At 46.5% G+C, this 12,595-nt stretch overlaps 2 protein-coding genes across 3 annotated transcripts; one reads left to right on the top strand and one right to left on the bottom strand.

Moving 5' to 3' along the window:
* The first annotated feature begins 1,894 nt into the window (after positions 1 to 1,894).
* Positions 1,895 to 5,167, top strand: LOC125525113 (pentatricopeptide repeat-containing protein At4g16470). The gene is made up of 2 exons (XM_048690139.1): positions 1,895 to 3,466; positions 4,766 to 5,167. Exon 1 carries the CDS (start codon positions 1,971 to 1,973, stop codon positions 3,234 to 3,236), a length of 1,266 nt encoding a protein of 421 aa, XP_048546096.1. The 5' UTR covers positions 1,895 to 1,970; the 3' UTR covers positions 3,237 to 3,466; positions 4,766 to 5,167.
* Positions 3,484 to 7,807, bottom strand: LOC125525114 (probable glucomannan 4-beta-mannosyltransferase 9). Of its 2 annotated transcripts, none has more exons than XM_048690141.1 (9): positions 7,431 to 7,807; positions 7,147 to 7,245; positions 5,827 to 6,079; positions 5,617 to 5,727; positions 4,944 to 5,080; positions 4,727 to 4,840; positions 4,443 to 4,642; positions 4,118 to 4,339; positions 3,484 to 4,073 (listed from the first exon to the last, which is right to left on the bottom strand). In XM_048690141.1, exons 1-9 carry the CDS (start codon positions 7,707 to 7,709, stop codon positions 3,914 to 3,916), a joined length of 1,575 nt encoding a protein of 524 aa, XP_048546098.1. In that variant the 5' UTR covers positions 7,710 to 7,807; the 3' UTR covers positions 3,484 to 3,913. The 2 variants fall into 2 exon arrangements, with proteins under 2 accessions (XP_048546098.1, XP_048546097.1); XM_048690140.1 differs by having other exon boundaries at positions 4,145 to 4,339.
* Positions 7,808 to 12,595: the final 4,788 nt, after the last annotated feature.

Below are 12,595 nucleotides of genomic sequence, written 5' to 3'. Positions count from 1 at the left end.
AATGCGGAAGCGTTAGCACAACGCGGTTGATGTAGTCATACGTCCTCACGATCCGACCAATCCAAGTACCGAACGCACGACACCTCCGAGTTCTGCACACGTTCAACTCGATGACGTCCCGCGAGCTCCGATGCATGAAAGCTTCACAGGAGAGTTTCGTCAGCACGACGGCGTGGTGAAGGTGATGATGATGCTACCGACAGAGGGCTTCGCCTAAGCACCGCTACGATATGATCGAGGTGGATTATGATGGAGGGAGGCACCGCACACGGTTGGGAGAGATAAACCGATCAACTTGTGTCCTGGGGTGCCCCCTGCCCCCGTATATAAAGGAGCAAGGGAGGAGGAGGCCGGCCCTAGGAGGGGCGCGCCAAGGGAGTAGGATTCCTACTCCTAGTAGGAGTAGGTTTCCTTCTTTCCTAGTCCAACTAGGAGAAGGGGAAAGGAGGGAAGGGGAGAAGGAAGGGAGAGGGGGGCCGCGCCCCAAACCCCTTGTCCAATTCGGACTGGGCTTGGGAGGGGCACGCGCCACCTCCTGGCTGCTGCCGCTCCTTCCCACTAAAGTCCATTAAGGCCCAACACTTCTTTCCCGTATTCCCGTAACTCCCCGGTACTCCGAAAAATATCCGAATCACTCGGAACCTTTTCGATGTCCGAATATAGTCGTCCAACATATCAATCTTTACGTCTCGACCATTTCGAGACTCCTCGTCAGGTCCCCGATCTCATCTGGGACTCTGAACTACCTTTGGTACATCAAAACACATAAACTCATAATACAAATCGTCACCGAACTTTAAGCGTGCGGACCCTACGGGTTCGAGAACTATGTAGACATGACCGAGACACGTCTCCAGTCAATAACCAATAGCGGAACCTGGATGCTCATATTGGCTCCCACATATTCTACGAAGATCTTTATCGGTCAAACCGCATAACAGCATACGTTGTTCCCTTTGTCATCGGTATGTTACTTGCCCGAGATTCGATCGTTGGTATCTCAATACCTAGTTCAATCTCGTTACCGGCAAGTCTATTTACTCGTTCTGTAATGCATCATCCCGCAACTAACTCATTAGTTACAATGCTTGCAAGGCTTATAGTGATGTGCATTACCAAGAGGGCCCAGAGATACCTCTCCGACAATCGGAGTGACAAATCATAATCTCGAAATACGCCAACTCAACAAGTACCTTCGGAGACACCTGTAGAGCACCTTTATAATCACCCAGTTACGTTGTGATGTTTTGGTAGCACACAAAGTGTTCCTCCGGTAAACGGGAGTTGCATAATCCCATAGTCATGGGAACATGTATAAGTCATGAAGAAAGCAATAGCAACATACTAAACGATCAAGTGCTAAGCTAACGGAATGGGTCAAGTCAATCACATCATTCTCCTAATGATGTGATCCCATTAATCAAATGATAACTCATGTTTATGGTTAGGAAACTTAACCATCTTTGATTAACGAGCTAGTCAAGTAGAGGCATACTAGTGACATTATGTTTGTCTATGTATTCACACATGTATTATGTTTCCGATTAATACAATTCTAGCATGAATAATAAGCATTTATCATGAAATAAGGAAATAAATAATAACTTTATTATTGCCTCTTGGGCATATTTCCTTCACCCTGCGCCGCATCCACTCCACAAATTTCCCTCCATATGTGTAATATGTTTGATGTTTTATGAAAAATTTACGGTGCGACAAGCGCTCCGGCCGAACAGATCCTGTAAACACGTCCCTTGTTATACATATTTTATGGAACGCGTGGTTGCAGGATCTGCTAGAGATGCCCTAACTATCTACTACAGAACTACATACTGATATGCAAGCCCTTGTTTTTATCTTTGAAACAAGGAAGGTTTCCGTTGGAATTCAGAACAACAACATGCTTCTGAGAAACTAAAACATGCTACGGTTAATTCCCCTGTTCTGACCCTGCCTGATTTCCCTAGGCCATGGACTCGAGTAGCCTAGCGCGAAAGCTGAGGTCGCTGTGCATCGCGGGGGAGCTCTCTCGTGCCGTGAGCCTCCTCCACCGGAGCGCCGTGTTCGCCGTCTCGAGCGCCTACGCTCTTCTGCTGCAAGAGTGCGTGAACCGGAGGGACGCGAGGCTCGGCAAGAGGATCCACGCGCGCATGGTCTCCACCGGCTTCAGATGCAGCGACTACATGGCCACCAAGCTGCTGATATTTTATTCCAAGATCGGGGAGCTCGGCGTCGCCCGGAACCTGTTCGACGGAATGCCGCGCAGGGACGTCGTGGCGTGGAACGCGATGATATCCGGGTGCACGCGCGGGCGGGAGGAGGCGCAGGCGGTGGACATGTTCGGCCTGGTGCGGGCTGAGGGGCTGAGGCCGGACCAGTTCACGTTCGCGTCGGTGCTCTGCGCGTGCGCCAGGATGGCCGCGCTGGACCACGGCCGGCGCGTGCACGGCGTCATGGTCAAGTCCGCCGTCGCCGCCGTCAACGTGTTCGCCAACAGCGCGCTCGTCGACATGTACCTCAAGTGCAGCAGCGCCGAGGACGCGCGCCGGGCGTTCGCGGCCGCGCCGGAGCGGAACGTCACCATGTGGACCGCGCTCATCTCCGGGCACGGCCAGCACGGCCACGTGCGCGAGGCGCTGGCGCTCTTCGGCGAGATGACGCGCGACGGGTTCCGGCCGAACGACGTGACGTTCCTCGCTGTGCTCTCGGCCTGCGCGCACGGCGGGCTCGTCGATGAGGGTCTGATGCACTTCTCGTCCATACCGTCGGACTACGGGCTCACCCCGAAGGGCGCGCACTACGCGGCGGTGGTCGACATGCTCGCTAGGGTCGGCAGGCTCCGCGAAGCCTACGAGCTTGTCAAGAACCTGCCGGACTGCCAGGAGCACTCGGTGGTCTGGGGCGCGCTGCTGGGCGCCTGCAGGAAGCACGGCGACGTGGGGCTGGTCGAGCTTGCCGCGCAGCGCTTCTTTCGGCTGCAGCCGGGGAATGCCGGCAAGTACGTCGTCCTCGCGAACACGTACGCTGCCTGCGACATGTGGGACAGCGTGGCCGGTATGCACGAGTCCATGAAGTCGCTGGGCATTCGGAAGGACCCTGCTTGGAGCGCCGTCGAAGTCCAGGGGAAGAAGCACGTCTTCCTTGCCAGAGACACATACCACGACGAGAGTTGGGAGATATATGAAGCCTGCAATGCCTTGGCCCGCTCGATCAACGAGCACTCCTTGCGAGTGTGAGCTATGGTGGAAAGGATCGGCAATCGCTGCTGGTCGGAGATGTTCATAAATCCTTGCGATTTGTTGAGTGACGATGCTGGCCTTGTCGTTTGTCGCAATTCAGCTGTATCCATGGACTGACAGGCAGTACCGGCAGTACCATCTGAAGGGGATGTTTCTGAATGATACAGCACAGTCGGTCGTTCGGAAAGAGATAGAACAGCTGGTTTCTCTGGAAGCAACAAACTCAGGTCAGCTAGTGCCATACTAACTCTGTTTCCAACAACAGTTGCCTGAATGAAACTTTCCCAAATGTTTATTGCGCTTAACGTCGACAAGATATAAATTATGGGTAAAAACTGGAGATAAACAAGTAGATCATCCTTATAGTATTTCAGGTGGGCAAAGTTGAGGCACCAGACACTATTTCCTCCTCTTCCCATAACAAACCGTGCCTGCTAAGACTGAATGAACAAACTCCCTTATGTTATTCTTTTCGGACAAATGATTAAACCTCAGCAATCTACTGCGGTAATGCAGAGGCTCTAACAAGCCTTCTTGATCATCACCTAAGTAATGTGCTTCACAGCACATGCCTACCAGCTAAAACAAACCTACATATCTATCTATGTCTTCTCTTCCAGTGCTGTTACACTGAATCTTTCGGGACAACATTACACCATGAATGGAGAGCATTATCAGTTGGGGACAAGTGTCCCAACAAAACCCACACCGACGACAAAGAAAGCGATGGATTGCATGAAGAGAAAGACATAGTAATATCTTTTGCCAAACAAAAGGTCATAACTTCCACAAAAGAATATATAGGCTGCAACACCAAGCTCCAAAAGCTGCAACCTGATTCCATATTAAAGTTTAGGTACGAGAGTTGAGAGATGCACATGAGAAAACCAATTATGATAATGTACCTTTCTCTTATCCGCATTCGCAGCTTCTTGGTAACTTTGCTTTGTACTTTCATCTTCAGAATATCACCAAGCTTTTCTGTCACCACCCACTCATTCACCCTCCCTAGCTCCAGTAGACCGCTGAAGGTCGCCTTTGTTCTATGCAATGACATGACATTCTCAAACAGTACCCAAAAGATAACCAAGTGAAAAGACCTGCATCAATTGATGATTTCTCATGTTAATACACATGTGTCGAAGTTAGGAGGTTTAGGTTCATCACCTTTTAAACAAATTGCATAGATGAGATGATTGGTACCTTGGAGTCCCAACAGCATTGAGAAGGGTGATAACGGTTGGAATGTAGAAGTAACCCCACCTTGGTATCTCAACCTCAGGAACAAAAACTGTGGCTGGGATAACAAGGCAGTAAAACACAGACGTCAAAATGTGCCCGATTATCTTGCGCACGAGAAAGAAGTTGTAGATGACGTAGATTTTCTTCCAAAGCGTCACTTTCTGCATCAAGATCAATATAGCTTGTTAGCAATAAATTTTATCTGTAACAGAAATTTCAAAATATACTAGCTTGGTGCAAGTGACCTGATTTTTGACAATCTCCATCAACATTTTCCTGAACAGATTTGCAGGCCCGCACGACCATCTATGTTGCTGGTACCGAAATGCCTTGAACGTACTTGGGAGCTCACTTTTAACCTGAAACAACATTTACAAGTTCAGCACATGGTTCATACAAGGAGTGCAAAGTGATGCAGTGGTTTTCTTGCATGAAACTGATAGGTTACTGGTGCATATTTACCCTGAGATCACCAAGGTACACAAACTTCCATCCCTTGAGGCTTGCTCGGACAGCCAGGTCCATGTCTTCGACCGTGGTTCGGTCCTTCCAGCCACCTGCCTCATTCAGAGCAGATATGCGCCACACACCAGCGGTTCCTGTTAAACAAGTATTTTGCATGTTAAGAAGACGGATCAGGTGATGCAAAGTGTGACTGCTGGCTGCTGCTAAAATCCATGTTCAAGTATGTACTACTATCTGTTAGTTAGTCCAGGAAAATATATATGGGGAATTTGATCCTTCAGTTGTGTTATCTCTATCAACCTTTGTGTTTTTTCTGTATCTTTTTCCGGGTTAGACCTAGAGCTGCCTAACATCAAAATCGTTAGCGCAATTGATTATCTGCCTAATGGTAACTCTGATCATGTTGCAACCTATGCTTGTTCTAGTAATACTATTGTGTCCCTTGGTTTCCTAGTATTGTTTCGTGGAAGAGCTGACACAGAAGGCAAATGGTACACTGATGCAATTGCATACGATTTTCTGACAGTGTGATTTGATGCCATGTTTGCCTTTTCCTATTTATGTACACAGGAAAAAGAGACAGAAGCTTATAATTGGTCAAAAGGAAACACAGAGGCCTCACAAATGTAAATGGTGACATTCATATATTGCGAGATCAAAAGTTTATTACCATTGAAGCCAAAGAAGGCATAAGCTGAGGAACCCACTTCTTGCTCCACCTTGAAGTGATAGTCCAAGGACATCTCCTGCATCCTTGTCATCAAGCACTCATTTGCATTCACTGCTCACTCACACAGAATCAGCAGCAGCAAGAGAAATGTCAGCACCATGCAGTACAGAATTTCGGCCAAAACAAGAAGGGATGCCCGAGATGATGTACCGAATACCCAGCGGGCCTGGACGAGGGCGATCTCGGGGTTGTGGACGAGGAAGGGCATGGCGCGGCTCAGGTAATCCGGCTCGGGCTGGAAGTCGGCGTCGAAGATGACCACATAGTCGCAGTCCTTGACGTAGCCGTGCTTCATGCCTTCCTTGAGCGCGCCGGCCTTGTACCCGCGCCGGTTGTCCCGGATCTCGTACTTGATGTTTACACCCTTGTTCGCCCACCGATGGCACTCCGCCTGCACCAGCTCCTGCACCGTGGTATACGCGATCACGAAATGAAAACATCAGGATCCGTGCATAACTGCATATAGTATATGCATGCAGTTCACGTTAATGGCCGTATGTACCAATTGTAATAAAAGAATTAAAGAAACAACAATGGGTGAGCATGTGCATGTTATGCGCTCTTTTCGCACACTTCCTGTCATAAGAAAATGCTAGGTTTTCCGTGTCTCCCGGCGGATAGGGCCTCAGGAAGACGAGATGGCGGCAGCTCCTTGAAGATAGAATCAGGTTCTCATCGCCCAGTCTCTATACTGATGATGCGTCTAGCATCGTCGGGGGCAGTGGCGATTCTACCAGGGGGGCTTCAATAGGCTGAAGCCTACCCTCCAAAAATCCTATTTCAACTAAATGTACTATACTTGCCATTTATATCAAGGTGTTTTACATCCAATAATTGCAATGCATTGCTAATTAGACCTAGGAACTTGCTTTGAGCCTACCCTTCATTTCCGTGCTAGATTCGCCACTGGTCGGGGGGCATGTGGAGGTGTATCTCCGGCGGATCTGTTCTTGATGGATTTGCTCAGATCTTGTCGTTGTTCGTCTATGTTCGTCTGTCTTCAGGTTGGATCCTTCCGATCTGCGCTACTCTTCAACCACAGCGGTTGCTGTTCTGATCCGTTGGTCCTATGACGCCTTAGCATGATGCTTCCCGACTGTCTAGTACAACAAGTTTTGCCTGGCTCCAGCGAGGGAGGGGCGATGACGACAGCGCGCCTTCGGCTTGCTTCAGTGCTTGTAGTCGTCGCTAGATTGTATACGGATCTGGATGTAATTTTTATTATTTCTAGTGTTCGTTGTACTGCCACGATTGAAGATGAACAGATGAAAAAATTTAAAAAAAAATTCAACAAACAACCGCACGTGTACTGATATATGCTAAGTGCGTATATACATGCGTGTGCTTCTTTTTCTGAAGAAACCACGGTAAATGAAAAGTCTGAACTACCTCAATCTTATGGATACTGGAAATGTGCTGGAAGTTGGAGAAAATGCTTATGGTTTGTGCGCGTATGCCTATGCGGTTTACCTTGATGGCGGGGTCCGTGGAGTCGTCCAGCACCTGGATGACGATCCGATCCGACGGCCAGGACAGCCCGCACGCCGCCCCGATCGACTTCTTGTAAACCTGCGAGTCAACCATACAAAAAAAGTAAGTAGAACTCCTACAATTTTTATCGGAGGGCGGCATTACAGCGAAAGATTTTGCCAGCAAATGGCAGATTGTCAGCAGCCAATACAGTAAAATCCGTACAGCGACGTGGTTTCGTGCTCTCTCTTTCCTCTAGGCTGTGGAGCGTAGACAGTGCTCACCTCGCGTTCGTTGTACATGGGGATCTGGACGAGGACCATGGGATAGGCGGCGTTGCCGAGCTCGGGGTCGTCGTTGCGGAGGGGCTCCCACCGCCACTGCCGCTCGGGGCGGCGGCCGATCAGCCTCATCGCCACGATGACGACGGCCATGTACACCTTCTCCACGAACAGGATCACGCACATGGCGAGGCAGACCATCACGGACGCGCGCAGCAGCGGCGCGATGACCGGGCCGCGGACCTGCTTCCACACCACCGCAATCTGCTCCGCCGCCTCCATAGCAGCACGCACGTTAGCAGACGAGAGGCGAGTAAACTAGCAGCGACAAGAATGGGGCGTGGCTGCTCCTGCGTGGAGCTGGGATGTGTCTGTCCTGTCAGTGTGGTGCTGGTGGTGGGAGCAAAGGCGAGGGTATAAAAGGAGGGAGAGAAGCGAGAGGGACGGCGGCGATGACGTCGGGTAGGGGTGGCTTTTTTTGCTCGATTTATGGCGTATAAAAGATAGAGATTGGAGATCTCCAAATACTCCATATCACCAATTTGATTGCGCTGACTGCTGCTGATATTTGTCCGTGGTTGTTGTAGTTACTTATATATGGCGCAGTAACATTTTGCATGATATAGATGGTATATTGTTCTACTTTACTTTTTGTATTTTGTGTAAAATTCGCTGTTTATTCATTAGCTGATTTTACGAGGCTATATTGGTTGTGGCATTTCGTGGACGATATGGTCAATTTACCAGTTGATATTTTGCGTGATATGGTGAATTTAATGATTACTTTTACTTGTAGATCCAAAATCAGTCTAATTAGGCCTAGATTGTATGAGCGATTGTATTTGTTGTACACATGGATAGAGGAGGATGTGCATGTCAATAAACCCAATTAATGGCATGGTTCAATTTGTCTTACTCCCTCCGTCACAGTTTAGAAGGCATAGTTAAATTTGCGTGCGTTTCCATAATAGACAAGGTTTAGGGCGCATTGCATTTATTTCTAGTAGCTAATTAGTACTCCGATATACTATTTCTATATGCATGCGTAGTGTGAATGCTATTTCTTAGGCCATCTCACAACCAATAGATAACCACCTAGGTCCCAGAGAATTTACAAGCGCGCCTACTAAACCGTGACGGAGGGAGTACCAAAACTTGAGACCTTGTACCCTCAACTTTTTTGATAGGACTCGTCCAATTGCACGGATAAACGATTTCGGCGCGCGAAAGAAGTCTTGCGTGGGAAAACATAATAGGACATGTTTTACAGAGTGCGGCGTTGCAGAGGCCGGGCTCCATTGAGCCCGTTTTGCCAAAAATAATAATTCAAAATATACTTAAAAGTTTCAAAAAATATCAATTTTTTTTATACAAATACATATGCATGTTTGTCAAGTAGGTAAAAAGTTTCATCATGTAATTCAGTTATTTGTGTGCTACACAAAAAGATAAATATCTGACATAAAAACAACAAAGATATAGCCTATATTAATCTGTGTATTTATCTTTTTCATATACACTACATGAAAACATATATGTTCATGAAATTTCATATGTGTATAATACAAATACACATGTATGTATAGACTTTTTTTCAGATTTTTTCAATGTGTGAAAATAGTATTTTCGCTGAAAAAAAATAAAGAGCTATGTGGAGCTCGGTCTCTGCAATGCTTTTTCGATGTTTTACAGGATTACTTATAGCTGCGAACAAATAGTGATGTGCGGGCTTCAAATGTGGAAGAACTCTCCCCCAGGTGGCTCTTGACTTTGGCCGCTTTTGAGCAATATATTCAGGTGGGAGAACTCTCCGCCCGGTGATTCCTCAAAAAAAAGTGATGTCTGGACTTCAAATGTGGAATTTCTAACAACACAAGTTTCTTACATGGTAATGTATCAAACCATGATATCGTGATAGCCCAAATTTTATGTTGTGTGAAAAAAAATTGTGGTACTTTGAATTTTACATGTCCACATGTTTGATGATCCTTTGATCCTATGTCTAGATCAAACTACAAACAACTCCCTGGTTGCTTCCATGTCTTATGCTATTGGATCCAGTTTTGTGGTCTAATTGTGTCATTCAGAAGTTTGTGTGAGTAATTGTATTATTTGATGTATGTGCATGTGCATTCACCTAATACTTGATAAGACATGATATAGTTGATATTGGTGAGCACTCAATTAACAAATGTTTAGTATCACGAGGTTTTAACGTCTTAGTATCTTTTAAGATATGCATTGTGAAGGTTTCTGTTTCTTGTATGTTAAATGTGTTTGGTATGCCATGTAACAATAAATATGTTGGCACTGGCTTATTATTTTGTATCTTTTATTTAGTAATTATTAAATGATAAAAATATAATCAATAAATATTCTATGATATGTAAATATGATATATGTTGGTATATCGATCTCGTTATCAATATCCTCATGAACTTTCGTATTTCAAACGTGTCTATATGTTTTCCACTATTGATGAAATAAGGGCTGATATGCTATTAATGTGTTACCATGTTTTTGCATGTGTACTTTGCTAGGTGTTGTGTGGTGGAAGTGAGGTGCTCGATGCCGATGAATGTCAGCTCTATGTGAGTTCTCATTGCTGCAAAATTATTGGCATGGGCAGAAATGCTAGACTGGTTAACTGGGGTAGGGGTTTGATCTATGTCTAGATGTGTCCTGACATGTGTGTTCAATCAACATCAAATCTATGCAAAGGGATCTAATGGATACACATTGTCAATTTCGCTTATTTGAAAACTTAAAATACCCCTAAAGTTTAAAATCTTTGTTTGGTACCTCTCCCATGGGGTTATCATGACTAATGACAACCTGACAAAGCATAACTAGAAGGATAGAGCAAACAAAGTTGCTTTTGTAAGTAAATTACTCAAAGTCAGCTCATTCTGGGTAACCACTTTTTGTTTTTTTCTTGTAGAACACTACGTCTCAGGTAGTCCGTTACTGATGTCGGTACTTCTTTCTTGAGATTGTTTTGATGCAAAAAATTTAATGGGAGCCAATAATCAGGTCCAATAGTCCAAATTTAATAACAACGGTACACTGGCAGACATGAATCAAGGCATAATGCATGCTAATTTGAAATAGACGATTGAGAGATAAATGTGACCCTGTGAGATATACATGATTACCTAAATCGTGGTGCGATTTGTGACCTACGACAGCAACCAACTGCGTAAACAACAATTCAAAGTCAACCATGCATGATGGGGGTCTCAAAAATGGGGAGGGTAGATAAAGTGATCAAGGGGAGATTCAGAGTAGCCACCTACATGGCCATGCTGGTCATTCTTGTTGTAGCATCAGGACCTTCCCCTATGGCTAGGTTCTTGTTCAATCATGAACACGTCATGGCTAATTTTGATCAACACATGTCTGGTGTGGCACAGGCAAAGACAGATTAGTAGTCGAGTCACTCACATGTCCTACGAGCGCAAGTAGGTTTCCACTAGAAGTCCAGGGGACGTGGATCACTCATAGGTTCCAAACTCAATTTGGTGCGCACATCAAACATTAGAAAAAACAACTTTGGTGCATGCAACCCGCATTAAACAAAGCGTTCGTCCATTGTAAGCCGCGAATAGACTCTAGTTTCCATTTTACCGGTGAAACACACAACGATCTTAGCACAATTTTTGCACGCCATTGATCTCCACCGTGATTGAAAAACATGCTAATGGCTTAGTGTATAATTACTGTGGGGAAATGTGATGTGTTAGCCCACCTTTATCCCATTCATGAGTGACTTTGTGAGTTGTCCACCCATCACACCATGCTAGTTTCTCTCTCCCCATGTGTTTTTATTTCACTTCCAATCTTGAATCTCTTATATCTTTTGAACTGAAAGGCTAATATATGTTTCGTTTGCATATTGTGATCCTTGCTATGAATATTTTTAAACCACTCTAGAATAAATTTTTACAATTTTTACAATTTCACCAAGTTTAAAATATTAAAACTTGAATTCATAATAATTACTTTTTTTTGCCAAACTTCAAAAAGTTTTCACAAGTCCCATATGAATCAACTCAATTCGTAATATTAAGTTTATGTTTAGATTTAGGGTTTTGTTGGGGATATAACTATCAGGTATGACCCGCCCAGAAGGGGTCGGGTCAATCCTAATGGCGGGTTACTAAAAGTTCAGTGAATATACAAGGCGATGGTTTAGTATAAACCTTGTAGTAGGCCCAAGCCCAGAGGCGGCTTGAGGCCCATGATTGTAAACCGCCATGAGTAAGAAAGGCTTGTAAAGAAAGGCATGTAAAGGAAGTCACCGAGCCGGACACATTATATGAGCCGGCCGGGACTCTGTAGGCCGCCAGGCGTCAACCCGTGTATATAAGGGGACGACCCGGTGGCGGCTTAGGGCAAGAGACAACAGATCTGTAGCCAAGCTAGCGGACTCGCTCCTTGGTAATCGAAACCTAGCAATACAACATCAACTGGACTAGGCCTTACCTTCACCGTAAGGGGCCGAACCAGTATAAACCTCTCGTGTCCTTTGTCCCGATTAACCCCTTTAAGCTTCCTAGTTGCGATGGCCCTATGACTAAGTCCTTTCGCTAGGACATCTGCCGTGACAATCCCATGACAGTTGACGCCCACACCGTGGGGCCAGCGCACGGTGGATTTGAGTTCTTGAAGGGAAACTTCGAAGGGCTCAAGGGATACGCTGTGGGCCGGATGACCAAGAGTCGTCGCGGCAAGCTCTACATCGACGACGAAGGCTGGGGCCTCGACGCCGGCTCGATTGAGTACGGGTACCAGGTCCCCTTCGGCGGAATCCATGTTTTCATCGGTCGGATCGGCGAGTCAGGCCCTGAGCCGGACATCTGCACCAAACTCATCGAGACGGCTCAGCGCGCGAGACCCGCCCGGGCTCAATCTGCCGTGCGGCGGGCCTTCGTGGGTTGCATCCATGGAGGGGAATTTTTTGAAGGATCGATAGACAGTGGTGAGACGGCCATCTGCTCTGACGGCGCGTCGTCCACAGGCGAGACAGACTCTTTGTATCAACTACAGGATGGCGTGCTTGGGGGCTGTTCCAATGGCAGCAGTATTCTGGACCCCTCTAAGCCGCCGAATCGAGCCGGAGTCTTCATGGCTGACACTCAACCCGGGCAGAATTCTATGGCTGCGGC

The sequence above is a fragment of the Triticum urartu genome, chromosome 7 (assembly GCF_003073215.2).
Source record: "Triticum urartu cultivar G1812 chromosome 7, Tu2.1, whole genome shotgun sequence".
NCBI lineage: Eukaryota > Viridiplantae > Streptophyta > Magnoliopsida > Poales > Poaceae > Triticum > Triticum urartu.
The sequence above is the reverse complement of the archived record's forward strand: the minus strand, read 5'-3'. Positions and strand labels throughout refer to the sequence as shown.

Coding starts and splice junctions, on each gene's coding strand:
- LOC125525114 (XM_048690141.1), bottom strand. CDS start 7,709: ATGGAGGCGGCGGAGCAGATTGCGGTGGTGTGGAAGCAGGTCCGCGGC. Junction 5,728..5,826: donor CCAGGCCCGCTGGGTATTCG/GTACATCATCTC, acceptor GTGAGTGAGCAG/TGAATGCAAATGAGTGCTTG. Junction 4,841..4,943: donor TGTACCTTGGTGATCTCAGG/GTAAATATGCAC, acceptor ATGTTGTTTCAG/GTTAAAAGTGAGCTCCCAAG.
- LOC125525113 (XM_048690139.1), top strand. CDS start 1,971: ATGGACTCGAGTAGCCTAGCGCGAAAGCTGAGGTCGCTGTGCATCGCG.